Source organism: Cyprinus carpio, chromosome B20 (assembly GCF_018340385.1).
Source record: "Cyprinus carpio isolate SPL01 chromosome B20, ASM1834038v1, whole genome shotgun sequence".
NCBI classification, from domain to species: domain Eukaryota; kingdom Metazoa; phylum Chordata; class Actinopteri; order Cypriniformes; family Cyprinidae; genus Cyprinus; species Cyprinus carpio.
The window spans coordinates 15,423,598-15,446,311 of NC_056616.1; the positions used below are offsets into that span (position 1 = coordinate 15,423,598).

At 37.5% G+C, this 22,714-nt stretch overlaps 1 protein-coding gene across 1 annotated transcript in view; it reads right to left on the reverse strand.

Annotated features, from left to right (window-relative positions):
• Window positions 1-22,714, reverse strand: part of mthfd1l (methylenetetrahydrofolate dehydrogenase (NADP+ dependent) 1 like) — a 52,549-nt gene that overhangs the window by 16,928 nt on the left and 12,907 nt on the right. The window contains exons 16-26 of the mRNA XM_042746432.1: window positions 22,244-22,346; window positions 20,363-20,439; window positions 18,172-18,312; window positions 14,640-14,708; window positions 8,978-9,089; window positions 4,233-4,372; window positions 4,099-4,140; window positions 3,158-3,258; window positions 2,599-2,776; window positions 1,858-1,965; window positions 1,202-1,354 (exon numbers count right to left, since the gene is read on the reverse strand). Of these exons, the coding sequence (XP_042602366.1) occupies window positions 1,202-1,354; window positions 1,858-1,965; window positions 2,599-2,776; window positions 3,158-3,258; window positions 4,099-4,140; window positions 4,233-4,372; window positions 8,978-9,089; window positions 14,640-14,708; window positions 18,172-18,312; window positions 20,363-20,439; window positions 22,244-22,346 (1,224 nt within the window). The remainder of the gene's footprint in view (window positions 1-1,201; window positions 1,355-1,857; window positions 1,966-2,598; window positions 2,777-3,157; window positions 3,259-4,098; window positions 4,141-4,232; window positions 4,373-8,977; window positions 9,090-14,639; window positions 14,709-18,171; window positions 18,313-20,362; window positions 20,440-22,243; window positions 22,347-22,714) is intronic.

Sequence of the window (22,714 nt, forward strand, 5' to 3'; positions counted from 1 at the left end):
GAAGGTGAGAGGTCATGTGCGCTGGCTGTGTGTCCCGCGGCAGGCCCATGGAGATAAAAGGGGACAGACTGGTGGTCAGACCAGAGGGGCTGTGTCACAGTCACCCATCTCCCAGCATGCCACACAACAGACACCTCACCCCGACCCTGACCCCACTCTGCAGCCAGGACCTCACTCTCAACCTGGAAATGAGCTTCCTTCCCTAAGCCTCACCCAGCCAACAAAACACACAATGACAAAAAGATACAAAAATGCTGGCTCGATCAAAACTGGGGCACTATAATGTGACACAAAATCCAGTTGGTCATGATGCTCAACCAAAGCAATGTATTGATAGCACCACACAATATGATCAAATCAAAATGATCACATTTAACCTATTTTTAACCAGTCAAACCGATTTTAAATTTTGACATTCATTTCCATGCATGTTTATAAATGTTTTTAATTGATAGCTTTAAAATGCAAACAAAACTAGAGAATAAAGAATCTTGCATCATACATCCCCCATGTTGGAAGTCTGACTGGAATGGTCTTTCCTAAGGTGAACCAGCTGAGTTTAGAAAGAAAGTAGAGAAAACATTGGGAAAAATCCAGGGACGGAGTATCTTAATGAAAACCACAAATATGCATGCACAGATAGAAAAGCATAGGTCATTCAAAAGTTGACCTCCTCTCCCTCAAAAAAAAAAAAAAAAACCAAAAAAAAAAACAAAAAAAAAAAACAAACCCACACATGGTCTAAGGGCTGTTTTCACAGAGCTTAATCAAACAGTCTCACATGTTTCATCATAAATCTGAACTGAGAATCCAATAGACTTCTCATTAAATGAAAACTGCCTTGACCAAACATTGTTAGGGATTCAGACAGAGAGATATAGCTGCCTTAGGCCAGACAATATTGGCTTTTAGAGAGCAAAAATATAAAGGCAGAGGACTTTGGCCTGAGCGCTGTTTTTAAAAGCCCTAACAAGGTCATAGATCATAGGTTCACCCGTAATCCTGGATCCTATTAGTAACTGAAACATTCACTAAGCAGCAAAGAAAGTAATAAGAGAAAGTAATGTGAAGAGGTAGTGGATGGCATCAAATAAGTGAAAGCCATCAAATATATCTGGGAAGGAAAGGGTGGATATGTAGATAGAAAGGAAAAGAATGGAATAAGATGAGCTTCCATCAGATTTCAAGAATAATCACTTACAGTTCCAACTAAAGGGTAGATAAAGCCTGCCCCGATGCTGGCACGGATGTCTCTGATCGGCAGGATAAAACCTGTGGGAACACCTTTTTTCTCAGGCATATGAGAGAGAGACAGGTGGGTCTTGGCCATGCAGATGGGAAGAGCACCAAAACCCTGTGAAAGATCCACAGACAGTTAATATCCACAAGAGACATTCACATCATTGGCGCTGGGCTCTTGACATCAATTAGCCATTTTGTTGTGAGATGCACTGCTTCACTGAATGTAGCACAAACCCACTGGGCCAAGATTATCTAACTATTTAATATCATTGAACACACAGCTCATGAAACATTTCTAACCAACATCAAAAGGTGGTGAAACTTAAAAATGGTGAACAAATAGAAGCATTCAAATTCTTTGACATTGTAAATGTCATTAGACTTGGCAGATTTCTATGAATCAGTTCACACCACCAGCTTCAATCAATTAATTCAAAATTATCTTCTTGTATATGAAGTATATAAAGATAAATACTGTATTTTTTAAACTATGTATTGTTATATTCTTGCAAGGTTGAAAATATTTATATAGCATTTAATATTTAAATTAAAAAAGCTTAAATATCTAAAATATGTCCAGTTTTTGTGTTCAGTGGCAACGTCCAGCCTTCTCACCTGTTGATTGTAGTAGTCTATCTTAGCTTGAGCCTCAGGTGAAAGCTCAATATCATCAGCACCATAGACCTTCTGTGCAATAGTCCGAATTTTCTCTACAATAGAATCCTGTTAAAAAACACACGGCTTGTTTAACAGAATAAGAGCGTAAAAGATGTATGGAAAATCATTTAACATTCAAACAACTCTAAAACGTAGCTTCCCCCTATCTGGTGGTTATAAAATCCCCCTAGCGAGATCTTTGTGTAGAATAGGGGTGTCAAACTCAATTCCTGGAGGGCCGGAGCCCTGCAGAGTTTTGTTCCAGCCCTGCTCCAACACACATACCATGTAGTTTTCAAATAAGCCTGAAGGACTTGATTAGTTGGAACAGGTGTGTTTAATTAGGATTGAATCTAAACTCTGCAGGGCTCCGGCCATCCAGGAATTGAGTGTTACACCCCTAGTGTAGAAGGTTGGGATAGCAAGTGTCCAGACCTCTAATAGGATAACAGAGAACAGGCGAAGCCATCACTTAAAGTCACAACCTCCAAAACTATGGTTAACTCAAACCAGCTGATGGCCCTACAGCCCTCCACCTCAACCTTACATATACACAATGGGAGCAACACTTAGCTCATTTTACAAGATACGATCATGTTTAAACCATCCATCAAAGTCAATTTGCTCTGTCTTAGTGAGAATTTGTGTTTGTTAGGGTTTGTAGTATTTTTTTCCCCAGATAACTGTGTCTGGCCTGACCTGGAGATTGTACAGGAATTGGAAATTGTTCTTCTGAGATGCTACTTTCTTCACAGCTTGTGCCAGCTCCACAGAGCCCCGCCCACCTCTGGACCAATGATGACACTGCACAGCAGCTGAGGCCCCAGAAGCCTCTGCGATGCGACACACCAGCTCGATCTCTGCTTGAGTGTCAGTCTTCACAGAAAGAGAAATGTCATTCTGACAAGGCAAATCCAAATATCACAGGGCAAACAACAAGACTTTGGCTAAATTTGGTCGTTAATCAAAAAGGGGGGGGGGGGGGTGACCTTCCAGACATACTGGAAATACACACCAAAGTGCAAATAAGCTCAATTTGGACACCATCTGTTGCTGTTTTTAATCAAACACTCTCTTTAAAGGCATAGTTCACCTAGGATTGTGGTGAACTATCCCTTTAACTCTTGATATTCTGGTTTACATCAACCATGGCCTTTTTTTAAATGGTTTGATGAACCATCATTTTCAAATATTTTTTCATGTTTTGGGAAGAAAATGCATGTTACGGTATGGGTTTTTCAGATAGACCTATTCTTACTTGAAGACATTCAGAGCAACAACCACAGGGACTCCAAAGAGATGAGCGATCTGAATCTGCTTCTTCAGGTTACTGCATCCGTCTGCAACCAGCTGCAAATTCTGACAGAAAAAAAGTCAAAATGGACGTTTAAAAAAATAAAAAGAAGAAAAAAATGAGTCTCTAAATTTCAGGCTTAAATCTAATTGAGATTTAATTTGAAAGATTTTAAATAAGAACATTTTAGATAAAAATTATCTAAACAAAAATAATGGAAAGCATTAAAATCTAATAAAAAGTTGGTTCTGAATGGTTAATCAGGGTCTTCATTAGAAGGATGAGTCGGTTTGTCTTGGAGAATGTCATCCCACCAGCAGAGCTTTCCAGAGGAAACTTCCTGCTCTTTTTTCCAACTAAACAGTCGCTCGTGGAGCAGAACCAGTCTCAGAGAATAGCAATCCAAAGCTCAGGAGACATGCTTTGGTGCTTTCTGTTTCTCATTACAGAACCACACAATTAGCTTAAGCACTTGAGTTATTTTCTCAGCTGGGGTTGCTTTAGAGAGACTGATGAAAAGCAGGTACGGTATTTCTTAGACTACAACTCCCATTACGCCTCTGTGTCTCTACCTTCAACAACACAGTTTGTATTTACCCTGTTAATTGAATAACACAAACCACATTAGGGAGGAAGGAGGGAGCTGGAGTGGGTGGAGATGATGTTTTCTGGGCCTCTGCCTGAACAAGGTGGGGCAGACACTCATTCATTTACTCCCCTACCTCCTTCCAACCCTCTTTATTTTCATCCTGCCTTTGGGGAGCAACATCGCCACTTATTGTTGGAGTAGGATAGTACATACGTTTAAAAAAAAACATCTTGCTCTTACTAAAATTAAATCACTAAATGTTTAGCTCTACAAATATGGACATTTGACATAAGATTGGGAAATAAACATTGCTTACCTCATTGATATATTCTTTAGGCAATGGTACACCAGCTGTAACCTTTCAAATATACAGTAAATATAAAAAGTAGTAAATATATGAAATGTATCTTTAAAGCAGTCAGGCATATAAAGGGATGTGTGAATGCATACATTTGGTCCACCTCCATGCATCTTCAATGCCCGTACAGTGGCTACAAGCACCACAACATCAGGCTTCAGCCCAGATGTTCGACACTTAATGTTGAAGAACTTCTCCATGCCAATGTCTGCACCAAAGCCAGCCTCCGTCACTGAGCAGGGAAGAAGAAAATTAAACAATAAATTGTTGAGAGCTTCTGCAAATAAGATCTTGATATATAAACTACTCTATTCTGCAAGTAAACAAACATTCTGTATCAATACCTTATTATTATTGCACAGAGCCGGATAAGAGCACACCACACACATCACTCAAACAGTAATCTAATTGTCCAGTTTTTAACTCTAATTGATAGTTACCGCCATTCATTCATGATTAGGATATAATTACGATCATTTAAGACTGGGCATGTAAGCGCCCCATGTGTGTTACGGTCATCTTGAATGAGTGATCAATGCAACCTTCCACTGAAGTGCTGCCAGTGGTGTACAAAACATGATCATCACAAACTGTTCTGTTAAGAGGTTTTCAACTATTTTACACTATATTTTCCTTTCACCTGCAAGTTTTGTTTGTTTTGTGTATGAGAGACATTTACTGTTTGTGTTTGAACTAGTCAGTATTAATGTGTGTATGTGCCAGTGAACAGTAAGCATGTGTGGAGTATTTCCACGTATCTCTTTTTCCCAGAACCCTGTGAGCTTCCTGTGCTACTTCCCAGGCTTTTGGGGCAGGAGGGAATGGGAAGGGTAATGTTGTTATTTCCACCAGAGAGGTCTGGCATATTTTCTGAGGATCTGCATGTTTAAGTGAGTGTGTGTTTGTGGCGGTCTGGCATTCAGTTTTGAACGGAGGTAATCTCCTTAAGATAAGTCTTTTGTTCAGTTGCACATGCATCACGTCTCACCTACAGTTACCTTTAAGTACTTTAAATTTCCATAAGAGGAAAAGATCCACAAATGTGACCCTGATCCATAAAACCAGTCATATGGGTCAATTTTTTTAAATTGAGATTTATACATCATCTGAAAGCTGAATACATAAGCTTCCCATTGATGTATGGTTTGTTAGGATAGGATAATAATTGGCTGAGACAACTTTTTAAAAATCTGGAATCTGAGGGTGCAAAATAATCAAAATATTGAGAAAATTGCCTTTAAAGTTGTTCAAATGAAGTTCTTAGCAATGCATATTACTAATCAAAAATTACGTTTTGATATTTATGGTAGGAAATTTACAAAATATCTTCATGGTACATGATCGTTACTTAATATCCTAATGATTTTTGGCACAACATAAAGAAAAATGATAATTTTGACCTATACAATGTATTGTTGAGTATTGCTACAAATATACCAGTGCGACTTATGACAGGTTTTGTGAAGAAATGCAGGAAATAAGGCAGGCAGGAAGGAATGTTTAGGACAGAAGAAAGGAAGCCATGAAGGAAGAATGGAAGGTGGGACAAAACAGACAGGAAGGAAGAAAGGAAGAACTGCAAAAGGGGGAAAGGAAGGAATATTTAGAAAAGAAGAAAGGAAAGGAGAAAGTCAAGTAATAAGGAAGGAATGCCTAAGGGAAAAGGGAAAAAAGATATTGAATGTTTAAGAAGGAAAGACAGAAGTCAGTAAAAAAAAGTTTAGGAAGAAAGGAAAGAAGGAAGAAAGGAAGAAATGTTTAGGAAGTAGTATGCATGTATGTTTAGGAAGGAAGGTATGTTCACAAAGGAAGGAAGGTAGGTAAGTACAGTATGCACAGGAAAAAGGAAGGTAGTAATGTTTGGAAAAAAAGAAATTAATATTTAGGAAGGAAAGGAAGCATGGAAGGTAGGTTTAGAAAAGAAGTAAGGATGAAAAGGAGGTGCAAAGTACTTAAAATGCAAAACTGAATGGCCTGTTTTCTACTGCATAATACTGACAACCATATAATACTCATTTTAGTAACTCCGTAATCATTTTATTTTGTGTATAGGTCACAGAAGAAACACATATGAAAGCATAACCTGTGTGTTTGTGTGTGAAACAGGCCAAAAACCACGACATATCCTTGAGGCAGTGCTCATGACCTTGGGATGACCAGATGCTGTAATAAACTAAACCACCATATATGAGTAGATCACTAGGCCTTGTGTCGCCCACACACCAGTCAGGTACAGATTCACAAAGGCAATGTGAGGGAAGGAGAATGTAACTGCCCTTCAGGAACTTTCAGAGAATTCAGTTATCAGACCATCTGTGAGTCTGAGGCATGGGCGCAGTGATTTTGGTTTGATTAGACTAAAGGTTACAAACATGCTGCTCTGGTATTCCTGAGTACCGCGGTGGTTTTCCTGTGAAGCACTTCTGTTGTGTATAATCAGCTGATAGGCAGCGTCCTCCCTCTCACCCGCAGCAAAAACACTACATACCACACATACCTTGGCATCAGGTAACGCGTACACACGTCCCCCTCCTTCACTGATATTTCGCAAAAGTCAACAACTCCCAGCATTCCTGCTGTTTGTTGAGGCTGATGCTCCAAGTCTAATATGGACTTCTTTGAATTCAAACACAAGACAGAGCTGCTTGTCTTTCGTAGTGCAGTAAATCAAACGATTCATTTTTTTCTGTCCTCCACAGGGGCCTCTAGTAAAGTTTCTAGGGCTGCACAATTCGAGGGGAAAGAAAAAAATCGAATTGGGATTCCTCAGAAACATGTAATAAGATATAATTATGATTACTAGGAAAACATTAAAATTAGAAACATTACTGTTTTAATATTTCACTGTAAAATAAATTAAGTGCTGTTGTAAAATTACAATATTTCTTAATTTCTTCACTTTCAAATGTTAAACCATCAAATTTTTAAGGAAAATAACTTTCATTGTTGTCAACAGACAGATTATGAACACTTCTCATTAAGAGAGTGTGAAGATAGTTGGCAGAGGAGATACAGAGATGGAGCAGCAGTTGCTGTGAACCGAGCTGCTGAAAACAGTGTTATGATCCACATGTGAATAAAAACTCACTCTACAATATGCAGCACACATATTTAATTAAATCACAGCCTTTGCAATTTGATAAAATCACACTAAGCCATATTGTGATTTCAGTAATATTTTGATTAATCATGCAGCCCTTTCAGAAGAATTTACTATTTACCAGCTGGCAGAAACTCAGGCGTGACAAAAAGTATCTGAAATTCTAGAGGCTGTAACTCAACACAGCTTGGCTTGGTTTGGTAGGCATTGTTTTCATTGGGCTCACACACTTCAGCCTGTCCTTAAATGAGGGGGTGAAGCTTACACTGCTTTTAGTGTGGACCACAAGGCCTCCGCCATTCCCAGCATTCTTTTAGTGTCTGGGGCATGTCACTGGGCAGGGGAGGGATAGAGAATAAAAAGAATAGAGAGGAGCAAAGGAATGAGAGCAAAATGGAGAGAGGAAGTGATAAAGTGAAGGAGAGATGGCAAGATAGTGAGGATGTGTGTGTGTGTTTTGCAAGGCACGTATGTTCAGGTGTGCTGACCCTGAGAGGATTAGTTGGGTCCAGCTATTAATAAATAAATAAATAACATTCAATAAAGAACCCAGTGTTGAGACAAATTCTATATCCTTGTAGAATGTTATTTTCCTTCAATTTGAAAGTCGTCAAATGAAAAAAAGATTAATTAACATGCTAAATGGTCACATTTTATATAACCAAAGCTATAAATGGTTAAACTAAACCAGTCCCCCACCCCCAAGGGTTTAGCATAACAACAACGCATTCCACTAGCCAAGTAGCCACTTAGACATACCACTTAGTATAACACTGATTAGCCTTTAAGTCTAGAAAATACCCTGATGCAAGTTGCTACTTGTGAGTCAAAACTTGGGATACTTTTTTTTTTTTTAAGAAATTATTTTTATTCAGTAAGAATGCATTAAATTGATCAAAAGTGACTGTAAAGACATGAAAAAAAAAAAAATAAATAAAACTAACTTTAAAATATATCATGGTTTCCACAAAAATATTAAGCAGCACAATCATTTTCAACATTGATAATAATAATAATAAGAAATGTTTCTTGAGCACCAGATTAATATATTACAATGATATTATATAGGCCTATATTCGATTATGTGACACTAAAGACTGGAGAAATGGCTGATGAAAATTCAGCTTTCATCACAATAAAGTACATTTAAAATAACTTTTCTAATTGAATAAATTAAAAAATTCTAATATTATGTAATATTACTGTAGTTGTGATCAAATATCATATATATAAAACTTAAAAAAAAAATCTTAAGTACTTAACAGTAATGTTTTACATATTTTACATTAAATTTTCAGTCCCATATAAAACTCATGTAATTCTATTTAATAGAATGTTTATTTTTATGTTAATTATTAGCCGTTTTAGAAAAACAGGACTGCATTGCTTAAAATAAAGTTTATAGATTTATATACAGAGAATCTAAATTTTAAAAGGCTATTTTTCTAGAACAAGACATGATGGATGTGTTTGTAAACAGATATTACGAATGGCTACCTTTTGAGTACCAAGCATAATACGATTCTGTGGGTTGCAACAAATTTTGCATGATGCCAGTTCTTTGTATGCAGAAGTCTGGTTTGAACCAAAGAACAACTCTACTGTTGTTGTTCTATCTTACCCCCAACATAGCCTTTGTCTCTGGTCAATGCATGTATGACTTTAAAAAGCAGATGCAGTGTGTGCTACTGAATGTGTATGTTTGTGTGTGTGCATATTGCATGTGTGTGCACTCACCAACAAAGCCCTCTTCTCCAACTAGTTTAAGAGCCAACTTGTCTGCCAAGACAGAGGAGTTTCCATGGGCGATGTTAGCAAAAGGTCCAGCATGCACAAACACTGGAGTGCCCTGACATGACAAAGACATAAACAACATTAATGCAAACCATTCAAGTCACACCTGCATCCCAAAATATCACATTAGCAGCTGTGCCTCAAAGTACCTGAAAATTACTGTAGAATTTTTTTATTACGTTGGGGAAAATATTTATTTGATCCCCTGCTGATTTTGTAAGTTTGCCCACTTACAAAGAAATGAAAGGTCTGTCATTTTTATGGTAGGTTTATTTTAACAGACAGAAACAGAAAATCAACCAAAAAAATCCAGAAAAATATATTATATAAAGGTTAGAAATTAATTTGCATTTCATTGAGTGAAATAAGTATTTGATCCCCTACCAATCAGCAAGAATTCTGGCTCCCACAGATTGGTTATGTGCCCATGTGAAACACAGATTAGTCCTGCCACTTTAAGAAGTTACTCCTAATGCCAGCTCGTTAGGTGTAAGACACCTGTCCACACAATCTGTATCTTCCATTCAAACCTCTCCCAACACCATGGACAAGACCAAAGAGCTGTCAAAGGATGTCAGAGACAAGATTGTAGATCTGCACAAGGCTGGAATGGGCTACAAGACCATCAGCAAGAAACTTGGTGAGAAGGAGACAACTGTTGGTGCGATTATTTGGAAATAGAAGAAATAAAAAACAACCATCAATCGGCCTCGGTCTGGAGCTCCGTGCAAGATCTTGCCTCATGGGTAAATGATCATGAGAAAGGTGAGGTATCAGCCCCGAACTACACAGGAGAAGCTTGTTAATGATCTTAAGGCAGTTGGGACCACAGTCACCAAGCAAACCATTGGTAACATACTATGCCGCAGTGAGTGAAATCCTGCAGCGCCCGAAAGGTCCCCCCGCTTAAGAAGGCATATGTACAGGCACGTTTAAAGTTTGCCAAAGAACATATAATGATTCAGAGAAGGATTGAGAGAAAGTACTGTGGTCAGATGAGACCAAAATTTAGCTCTTTGGCATTACCTTCACTTGACATGTTTAGAGGGAATGAAATGCTGACTATGACCCCAAGAACACCATACCTACAGTCAAGCACGGAGGTGAAAACATTATGCTTTGGGGCTGTTTCTCTGCTAAGAGTACAGGACGACTTCACCGCATTAAGGGGCAAATGGACAGGGCCATGTACTGTAAAATCTTGGATAAGAACCTCCTTCCCTCAGCCAGAACACTGAAGATGGTTCATGAATAAGTCTTCAAGGATTACAATGATTCAAAACATACCGCCAAGGCAACAAAGGAGTGGCTCAAGAAGAAGGACATTAAGGACATGGAGTGGCCTAGCCAGTCTCAGACCTCAATCCTATAGAAAATCTGTGGAGGGAGCTGAAACTTCAAGTTGCCAAACAACAGCCAAGAAACCTTAAGGATTTAGAGAGGATCTGTAAAGAGGAATGGATCAAAATCCCTCCTGAGATGTGTGCAAACCTGGTGACCAACTACAAAAAAAACGTCTTAACTCTGTGCTTGCCAACAAGAGTTTCTGCAGTACTAGTAATAAGTAATAATAATAAGTACTAGTACTAAGTCATGTTTTGCTTGGGGATCAAATACTTATTTCACTCACTGAAATGCAAATAAATTTCTAACCTTTAAATAATATGTTTTTCCTGGATTTTTTGTTGATATTCTGTCTCTATACGTAAAATAACCCTACCATAAAAATTACAGACCCTTCATTTCTTTGTAAGTGGGCAAACTTACAAAATCAGCAGGGGATCAAATAAATATTTCCCCACTGTAAGAGCTAGTGATCTAAGATTTAAGTGGCAGGGCTCCAAACTGTGACTAAAACAGTCGAATCTGCGACCAAAAATATTAAATTGTGAGTGAAGTTTTTGCTGAGGTCGCCACATGTAAAACTGTCAGCTGTGTGGATATTGGCAATATCGTTAACAATTCTCATTTCTAATCATTAATAATATGGTTTCTTCTTAACAAGATCTTAGGTCTATGCTGTGTTCTGTTAATGTGTGAACTTCATTATTTGAAATAAATAAAAAAAATTACGACTTTATTCAGCATTTTCAGACCAGGAAGAGAAGAAAATGCTGAATAAAGTCGTAATTTTTGTTATTTTTGGACCAAAAAAATATATTCGATGCTTCAACAAATTCTAATGGACCCTCTGATGTCACATGGACTACTTTCTGATGAAGCTCATTTAGTTACCTTTCTGGACATGGACAGTATACCATACATACATTTTCAATGGAGGGTCAGAAAGCTCTTGGACTAAATCTGAAATATCTTAAACTGTGTTCCGAGGATGAACGGAGGTCTTACGGGTTTGGAACGACATGAGAGTGAGTCATTAATGACTTAATTTTTATTTTTGGGTGAACTAACGCTTTAACATTTTATAATCTGAAGAACCTTTTTTCGTCAACAAAGAAACATTTGTGAAACGTAAAGGTTCTTCAGATGTTAAAGGTTCTTTACGAAACCATTGAGGGTTTACTCACACTAGGCATTTTGAACCATGCCAGAGCGCGTTTGACCCCCAAAGCCTAGGGAGGGATAATCGCGCTCGGGCTCGGTTCAAGACAACCTTGCCTAGTATGAATACACCCTTAGACAAAAAAGTTTCTTCTATGGCACCGTGAAGCACCTTTATTTTTAAGAGTGTATGACAACATTTCAGGATGCATTGAGGAGGAGCCCAAACTTACTCGGTGGCCAAGTGATGCTTATGGCCCACGATATTGGTACAGATTCTGTGTAATGAACAATTCTTTGTGACTGTATATTTCAAGCTGGAAAATACATTTAGTTTCCACTTTAAGTGAACCTTAGTTCCCAGGTCATCTACAAGATGGATTAAAATGCTGATAAAGTCAAGTAAAGATCAGACATCACATGACAGTATGATTGAAATGTTAAGATGTAAAAAAAAGAAATACTACTACTACTACTAATAATAATAAAATAAATAAAACACGTTTATTCTGTAGAACCTAAAAAATAATCTGGCTCCTAAGTTTTTTTCTTATAGGAGCCAGTGGCTCCTTCCTCGATTTTTTGTTTGGAGCACTAAGTGGTCAATTTTGTGTAAAACGTATGTGGTTGAGATTTTATTTGTTAGCACCATTTTATATTCAGCAACAATCAAATTTATATAAGTCTGTTTCATCATCAAGAGCCAGAAAGCATTTAAAGCTCTGAGAAAATGTGAGTTTTGAACTGATGACCCGGAGGACCTTTGTAACTTTCCAAACACTGAAAAGTGACACTGGCAGCTGAAGGGACAGGAAGGAGAGACTGCAGGAAGATGGAAAAGGGAGGACATACATACAAAACAAAGAACGGAGTGATGCTGAAGTCATTTAAATTCAGGAAAAGGATGCAAAACCTGTTAAAAAAATGAGCTCTCCATCAAATGGAATGAGATCACCTTCCTTTATTTACCTAAACTTTTATCACTGCATCCAAGCATCCTTCATTCACTGCCTCAACAGGTGCTGATATATACTAAACATTACAAAATATTCTACATAAACACACACTACCTTTAAGACTCAAAAGGCCAAAAATGAGTCAAATGAGGTGAGTGAACCAAGTTCATTTTGGGATTGTGCAATCTTATTGGTTACACAAGCCTGCCAGAGGTTTATTGAGTGCTTCATTTAATCAAATCGAGTAGTTTGTAATTTGGTATTTAGTTTGTGATAGTCTACGTTTTCTACTATCACTACGTTTTTTGTTTTTTGGGACAAAACAGTAATGTGTTCCACATTTTTTTGAGGTCTACAAGCCTTCAAGAACCCTCATATAAATGTGATGAAATGTGATAAACATTAACTGCACGTTGATGTTGACAATGTGTAGCTCATTATAACCTAAATATGTTTACCAGGTTTAAAAACAACCAAATCAATCCATTCTGAAGGTCAAGGAACTTTGCTCTATCTGCAAAAAAATTCAAAAAATCAATTTACTGCTTCGAATTTGCTTACAAAGTGGACACATCTGGCAGCCTATCAACAAGTCAATATGAAAGCACGAGTGATGGTCTTTATGTGTGACTGTGGATGGAAAGAGAGTGCATGGTTTTCCAGTGAACTGTCCTCTGAAAAATTTTGCAGAAAAAAAAAACTATAATATAAAAAAATGTAACAGGAAAAATCGGAGCCCTTTGCCCTGTGAGTATGGAAAAGAGAAGAGATTTGACATGCCAATGCCAGGAAAGTTAAAAACAGGAAAAACCAAGTGAGCACAGTGGACGGGAACAGGGTGGTTTTGTTTATTCAAAAGGCAAAATGATCATATTTTGATGCTTGTACCGATTATCTAGTTATTGACTCTAAATGACGTCCATTTTTTAAAGCAGTCCATATTGATTTAATTATACTTAATAGCAATAATAACTTTATTAATAGTTTGGTAAATGTATCACAGCGCCAATGCGCACATGTAAAATGTTTTTTGCTACATTTATTTTATCGAAAATAGTCAAACAGTTATATTGTGAAATATTATACTTTAAAATACCCGTTTTCTATCTTTACATGTTTTAAAATGTAATTTATTCCTGTGATGGCAAAGCTGAACAAATCATTCTCAATCATTATCAATACTTGTCCAAGCAAACCTAAATAGTAGGATAATGTTTTATTTATATATAACAGTAAAATTATGAATACTAAAGACTAACCCTACCAATGAAAAAACACTCTTCGCATTTTTATAGTGAAGTGAAGTGAAGAAATATTTGGGAAGTCCTTGAATGTCTAAAGGAAGGCTGTTACATTTAGACAACTTCTGGGGACAATTTTGTCCCTGAAATGTAGCTAACATCATACACATACTGTACTGGATACACAAAATCTCACATCTTTAGTCTATATCTAACAGGTTTAGAGCCATCTGTGAACGCATGCATGTCCTCAAGTTCAGTCATTCACACACTTACTCTCTCACTCTTTCACACACACTCGCATACATCCCAGTCCCAACAGGGACATTATAGCAGCATGCAAACAGAATATTCCCACAACCCTTTGTTGCCTGGTTCATTCTGATACGATTCCTCCTCACAAGCGAAACAGGAAACCAGGCAGGAAAGGTTCCACAAAGCAATTCTGTGGCCCTCTCTACAAACTTGCATCTTTCGTGCATCTCACACGCAAAAACATCCGCCTGTACACACCAAACATCAATCGCTAGTCATTAGCATGTTTTAAAGCCATAAAGATGAAAGGCATTCCAACAATCAGGCTTTTCACCACTGTCTATTTCTCATTTCCAGTTTTCTCGTGGCGTTCAGGGTGTGATAGTGAAAGACAGAGACACACTCCCACTGAGCCAAAACCAAAACCAGATGTGCATGTGTTACTGTATGAGTGTGTGTTTTCTGTGTCATGCCTCGAATAACCTATCACTTCACCAACTCTGAGAGTATCAAGTTTGGGAGTTTCCATCAAGATAGGACAGTTATGTGTGCATATGTGTGGGAGACAGAATAAGAAAAATAGCACACAAGTGAGCGACTGTGTAAAAGATACTGAGAGTTTGGGGTGCAGGAACAGGGAAGAGGTCTCACCTCCAGTGTCTGCATCAGTGTGGGTTTGATAGCATCTTTCATGAGGACTGCCAAAGCCCCGGTTACACCCTAAGAAAACCAAAGAGCAAAGAAATGTCAGAATATATTGTTCATAGCAGTTGTCAAATGTTTCTCTGATACATCGGTCACAATCATGAAATTCTGACCGATGATTTGTGATTAAAGCTCCAATATTTAGGAATTTTGTAAAAAATTTCCGAAAATAACTTGCACAGTGTGATATATTTCCTCCAGTTGTGTACTTACAATATCTCAAAAGTCTCCAAAGATTTTTTATTTCAGAGAAATTCCGATTTTAAATAACTGGCCGTCCCGGAAAAAATATGTCGCCTCTCCCCTCTATACTTTTTTTCCGGTGTAGACCACACCGGAATATCACATGGTCAAATGCGGAAGTGGTGGTTATGTTATAGCCGCGCGTATGGTTTGGTTGACGTTGTTATGGATCACGATAACTCTTTGGCGAGTATTGAAGTGCCAGTAAAACGTAAGTTATATTGCTCTTTGTACTAAGGTAAGGATTTTATCACGTGTGGTGACCGAGATTATGGCAGTACAATTAAATACAATCGGATATGTGTTGTTAAAAATATATTTAGTCATTACTTGCAAATGTTGGTTTGAGCACGTTAAACAACACGGCATTAACCATAAACACGTAACACTGCACAACATTAACCCAACAAATCATTTAACAAATAGCTATAAGTTGTAACGGGATAATATAGTATAACATTTCACGTTCCTTGCAGTTCATTAATTATGATGACATAAAATAATACGATCATATATACAGGTAATACAAAAACGAATAAATTACCTCATCTGTGATCATGATTCGTTTATCCAATTTAGATACATTGCTATGGTGAAAACGCATTAAAAACGACATCTCCCATCGTCACCTGCTCTATAGCGTCATCAAGCTTCGCCTTTGTTATTGTTGGAAATGGGCCCTCTTGTGGTCAATTACAAAAGTCACATACTGGAGCTTTAATGACTAAATATACTGTTTTTTTCATATTGCTTACAGTGTAAGTTTAATACGAATACACCTTATTTACATTTTACTTAGATTTAAATATTGCATAGGTTTAGAATTACATAAATTTATACTACGGGGGCCGTTGAATGCTTGAATCTGATTGGCTGACGAACGTTCTGAGGTGTGCAATTATTTTCCGGGAAACGAATGGCGAACGTATTTCCAGGCAGCTCTCTTGCTCGCATTACAGTTCCATATCACTTCGCATATAGTAAAGCTATAATAACGATCATGCAGTTTGCACAAAAAGGTGTTGTCTATACAGTGTATCAACTTAAAGGCTATACATGACATTTCTCACTAGCGATGTAATAACAGCGCTGTTTAGAGACGCTGCAGCAGAAGAGTGTTTAGAGATGCACAGAGGTACGTTAGCCTAATTCACACAATCTCTCTCTCTCTCTCTCTTTGTGTCTCTGTCGCTCTTGCTCGCTTTCTAATAACTTCATTAATAACTGCATTAGAATGCTATCAACGTCTGAAGCCTCCATTACAAGTTTAAAACGACGTTTTGGTACTAGCAAAAGAGGCATTGGATGAGATGCAGAAGAAATAGTCCTACTGACATTAGCGATTTAAGTACAAAAACCAGACGAATCCCTTTAAATAAATCATCGGAACGATGTCTTGAGGTGTGGTAACTGTAGTATAAGCGGAATAATTGAAATATTAGAAATATTAGGCTATTGAAATATTAGAAAAAGAATAATAAATAATAACTCCGCTTCGCGTCGTGGCCGCATCACCACCTCGGGTGTGCATTATTTTTCTAATAATTCAATGCCCCGTCGTCAATTATTCCTTATGTAAACTACATATTCACAATAACTGAAATATTTATTTTGTGAACACTTAATTGTCAGTCAATTCACACTGCTGTTTTTGGAACCTAGACAACATGAACATATCTAAATATAATTAAAAAATATTTAGTAATTATTATTTATATACACACTAGTGCTGTCAAATGATTGATCACGATAAATCACATCCAGAAAAAAAGTTTTTGTTTACATAATGTGTGTGTGTACTGTGTATATTTATTATGTATATATAAATACACACACATCCATGTATATATTTAGGAAAAATACGTTTATAAATGTAAAATATTTATAATAACATCAACTATATGAATATAAATATATACATGGAAATATTTTCAAAATATATACTGTATGTGTGTGTATTTATATATACGTAATAAATATACACAGTATACACACATATATTATGTAAACAAACTTTTATTTTGAATGCGATTAATCGCGATTAATCGTTTGACAGTACTAATACACAGAGTAAATGTATAGATAAGATTTTTTAAAATCTTTAGATGTTCTCTTACACTCACTAAGACTACATTTATTTGATCAAAAATATAGTAAAAACAGTAATATTGTCAAAAGTTACCATTTAAAATAATTGATTTCTATTATAACATTTTATATTATAATTCATCCCTTTGATGGGAAAGCTGAATTTTCAGCAGCGATTCAGCAGTTTTTTGGAAAAGATTATGCCATTTTTAGGATTCTCTGATGAATAGATATTTCAAAAGAACAATTCATTTGAATAATAAATTTTACTGTGACTTTTGCTCAATTTACATATAGTTAAAGGGGTAGTTCACCCAAAAATGAAAACTCTGTCATTAATTACTCACCTTCATGTCCAAACCTGCAAGACCTTAATTCATCTTTGTAACACAAATTCAGATATTTTTGATGAAATCCGAGAGCTTTCTGACCCTGCATAGACAGCAATGCAATTGACACGTACAAAGAAGCGTAGGGCATCCATAAAATAGTCCAAGTGACCTTTTAAAGAACGAAGGTCCTTAAAGGGGTGCTATTATGCTATTTTACTTTTTCAACTTTAGTTAGTCTGTAATGGTGCTGTTTGAGCATAAAAAAGATCTGCAAAGTTACAAAGCTCAAAGTCTGATTTAAAACGAAGTATTTTTTTAACAGAAATCACTTTTCAAAAACTACCATGAACGACTCGTTTGGACTACAATGCATATTTTCCTGGATTTGTGATATTACAAATATCAACGAATGGGACGAGACCTGGTTGAGCTGCACTAGAGAAGGCAACAAGTGTTATCACTATGTCGGAGACACTCTAGCTTTCCCAAGGCAGACGAACTTAGAGTGGTTACAATCATCCGGGTTTAAATCTTTTGATTTAAATCGATTTAATTTTGACGCAATATATACACTGAAGCTCGCAGCAGGGGGCTATGGTAAGGGGCATGACATTTCCCAACCAGGCGCCGAGTGCTGCCAATCACAACACACACTGGCCCAGCTATCCAATCACAGCACATTTCGTATTTCAGAAGGCGGGCCTTCATTTGATACAGGAATTATTCGAGCCGTTCATGCCAGACTGGGGAGAGAGGTGTTGTAATCATGTAAAATATGTGAAAAATAATGTGTTCTCTGTCTCTCACACACACACCAAGTCATCTGCAGTGATCGGCTGGCCATTTCTGTTGCTGCCCACAACCATATGTCCAAGCCTGGCCCGCATATCAGCCAGTCCATCTGTCAGAGCAAGGATAGCCATGATCTCACTGGCCACCGCAATATCAAACTGGGTCTGTAAAATCAAGAGGGAAAGATCACATACTGACCAGCACACAAACATATCACAGTGATGATTTAGGTGATTTCCATCAAAATGAGTCGTCACGATATAGACTGTGGAGAGATTTGTCAGAAACACAGACACGCAACATCTGCCAAGTCTGGTTCTTTATCACATACAGTATGTATGTGTCCAAGACAACCCCAGTTGGAGTAAAAAACCGAGCTGTCCTGGTTTAACTCTCAGCTAATAAATACTCCCCCAATAAAACAGCTGGGAGCAGAGGAGTGGTGGCCAGATGCCCTATCAGGAGAGATGAGCCGCTTAATACACACCACTTGTGTCATCATTACTTGCCATTTAACTGCATTTATAGCACCCTAATTGCGGAGATGATCTACCCTCAGTCAATGTTTGCAAAGCCTGAGGAAACATGCTTCAGTGCTTTTTTACATTTCAAACACACACACACACACTTGCTTCTATTGTCTTTCCAAAATACACATACATTATAGTATACTGTATGTTGCCCAAAAATAAAAGTGCAAGGCTGTAGTGCACATTTCAGTGGTTTTGGTACAGAGGGAGGGAGACAAATGTAAGCACATGATTGACCAGCTCAGAGGGTCTTTGCTACAGTATGTGCTCAGTAACACCTTTATGAAACATTTGCTTTTACTTAGGCCTCGTTTACAGTGCCAGTTAAATGTGACCTAATTCTGATTTTTTTTGCTCATATGTGACACAGATCGGATCTGTTCTATGACAGTGTAAACGGGAAAAAAACACATGCATTCGGATATTTCAAGATCGGTTTCAGGCCTCATTCATATGTGGAAATAAATCGGATATAAATCAGATATGTGGTATTGCGTTCTGTACGTCATTAATACTGCGACAATTTGGTACTTCTTCGCGGTTTAATGACGTCATATGTTATCACTTCTCACGCTGACTGTCATCCGAAGTGTGTGCATATAACGGCACTTCTGACAGTGCATGATACAAAAAAATACACACATATACAGAATTACAGTATTTCAGAATTCACGGAGACATAATCTGCTCTGTCTTAAGTGAACGCTTAGGGAACTGTTGGGGGAAAACATCTGATGTGTAACATTATATTAGATCCATGCATTACAGTATAGGACATCTGCATCATCATAATGTTAATCTAACAATAAAAGAAAAGAGGGAATCACTCGCTGCACCTCACTGAACTGCTTTTGTAGTTTAATAACCAGTTTATTTGTAATGAACACACAAGTTATTTTTACATTTGTTTGTTTTTCGTACATGAATGCTTTAGTTTAGATTTAAAATGATAAAAGTAATGCATTATTTGTTTCTATCTATCCTAATACTCTATAATCTTATATTATAAAATAGTAAAGATTAAAAAAAATAGCTGTATTGTTATTATTAATAATATAGTAATTAATAAGAAGAAAAGATGGAGGACTTCACTATCGACTTCAAATGGGTGTGACTAATTTTTTGTCCGATTCCAACAAATCACAAATAATTTTGAAGGTCTTTTAATGGAGAATTTCATTTTTCCCCCAATTTTTTTAATTTTTTTTAAATTGCTCATTGTGACCTGTTTTGTCCACACAAGTCACATTAGTCTCATGACGAAGCACATGTGGAGGCGGTAAATGACAACAACACATACGAGATGTTTCAGATGGTATGGCAAGTGTAAACACATGAATCGGATATGGGTAACAATTGAAAGAACATGTAAACGCACAGCCAAAAAAATCAGATATAGGTAACAAATGAGAATTGGGCATCAAGACCTGCAGTGTAAACGAGGCCTTAGACTGTTTCCCATTGAGGTGCACACTGTTATCTGCTTGATTTGGTTTAAAAGTCATTCATTCTGATGGCAGTTGACATACTGAAAGACTTAACAGATTCCAGTTAAGGGAAATATACATAAAAGTGAGAGAGGGATGGAGAACAAGAGTTAAATAATCATTAAGGAAAAGTGACAAAACTTCTACACATCACATTTAAATGTTGGCTAATTGAATCAGAAGTTTGAAGCACGTACCTGGCGAGCATGGCCTTTTTCAGTGTGAGCCTGGCCAACAGTGATCTTACGCAGAAATCGGTCATTGGTATCAACAACTATTTGAAAGAGGAAAACATATATTAAGAAAAAACAGGACAAAGAATCAAAAGCCTGTGCTTCTACCTTAGGGTAGTTCACCCAAAAATAAATTGTGGTCATTTACTCATGTCATTTCTAACCTGTATGACTTTCTTTCTTGCTAAAACACACAAGGAGAAATTAATGTACTTTGTAGGATCTACAATAAATGGGAAGCAAAGCTTTCAAGCAATAAAGGAACATACTGTAAAAGCGCCATAGAAGTAGTCAACATGATTGGTGCACTATTAATAACTCCATTCGTATGGAGGAATGAGAGTAAAGTATCTCAATGATTGAACTGTCCAACAGCATTAAAATTATTTCATTTGTGTCATACAGGTTGACAAAATGACAATTCTCACATCTGGGTGAATTTATCCTGTTGCAATTGAAACATTTCAAGGCAAAGGATTTTTTTCTAATAAAAGCAATATTTTTTTTTTCATGAGGTTGCGATAACATCACATTGGTTGGCTCAAGTGTAGCAGAGTTGTGTTTGAAGACAATGGCTGGAGAGAATCCCTTCATGAGGGAACTCAGCTGGAAGCTAAGTGCTGCAAGCGGAACAGATTTTGCAGTCACTGCTGAGATGTATGAGGCAATCTAATGAATTCCAAAAACCAGTGAACTAAAGAGACCTAGAGGGATGGACGCCAGGCAAAACCATAACCTTGCAATAAGCATGCATTCCTCAAAGACTCTTTGCATTTGTTTTTTTTTTCTTGCAGCCAAGTTGAATGTAGGAGGGTGCAGTATGAGACACAAACACTCCCTAAACAACTCCCAAAGGGCCAGGACGTTGGAAGAGAAAGAATTCAACCCGTTGGTTTTCTCTCATAGAATCACAGAACAATTATTATAAGCCTCATTTTAAACATGTCACGGGCTACAAAAATTACAACAGTGGTTTAGTCTGCTTTCTGACTGTCTCTCGTATTCCTCTTGAGTTTCAGTTCATCCATCTGTGAGAACACAGTGTACATGAAGTACAGCATAACACAGCACAGCCAAAACATTTCATCTGAAGAATGATTAATAAACAACGATCTCAGAATATCATTCACAACATGATATCTTCCCATAATGGACCATGGGAAACTTTAATGGTTTAAACATTACATTAATGAAGGTCACTTTGAGAAAGTTGTACGGATTGTCAGACCTTCTCAGACACATAAAGATTCGCATTCGCAGCAGGAGAGAGATGTAAAACTGTTCTTAATCTTCCAGGCCCCTCATCTGTGTGTGCACTTTTGAACCGACAGAGTAAATATACCATCAGTCACTGAAGCACTATTTTCTGAATGTAAGGCTAAAGGCAACAGATGTTCCCAGGCGGCCATGAGTAAAACGGGAAACACCCCAATCCAGCTGAATCTCATCCCCCAGTGATCGCAGCTATCAGACGGCACTGCGCCATAACCAAAAGCAGAAGGTCTACATTTGGCATGCCTTCCAGGTGCGAAGAGTAGACTCATTATTGCATGTGTTCAAGAGGGACCAGTTCTCAATAATTGCTCTCAGATGTAACAGCATGGCTAGTTTATAGTGCATTCCCACTTGCCAATTCAAATAGAAGATTCAAATGTGGCAATAGCATTCCAGTGGCCACATATTGTGTCATCATCCTGCATGCTTCAGCTCACTGTCTTATGCATCACATATCCTGTACCACAATCTCTAAATCTCTTTCTGTTACTCATCAGGCATTGAGGGATTTTTGTAAGATATGTACCATATGCAGAACAGTAAAGCAATCTAAACTGCTCAGGCTCTTACCTCTCTGCCATGTGACCTTCTCAGGGTCAAGGTCAAGACGGACAAATGCCCTGACCTCTTCTGGTGTGAGGTCACTGGGGTCAGATTTGTTTATTCCAAGACGCTGAAAACATAGGTGAGGAAGAGAAAGACACAAATACAGTGATTATTATGATGAAAAAGCTGTTCATTCATATGATACAACCCTACTATTAAAGCACTTTCATTACTGCACTTAGTTTTGGCCTTGACTCAGAAGAAGAATTCAGGAGATTTTTCCCAAATTGTAAATATTTTGCTGTTGGCGGCCCCAGTACAGTCATAAATACCTTTCAGACTATCTTTTTAATTAAATTTCTCTCTGAATCACTGGCTGTCGCTTTTATTTACCAGCTTTGCCTTTCCAAAATGCAAGTCAACCCAGCCTGTCCCTGAGCAAAGATAAACAGTTTGTGTTTAGAGGAGTCTCTTAGCTTATCTGTGTCACAGCCT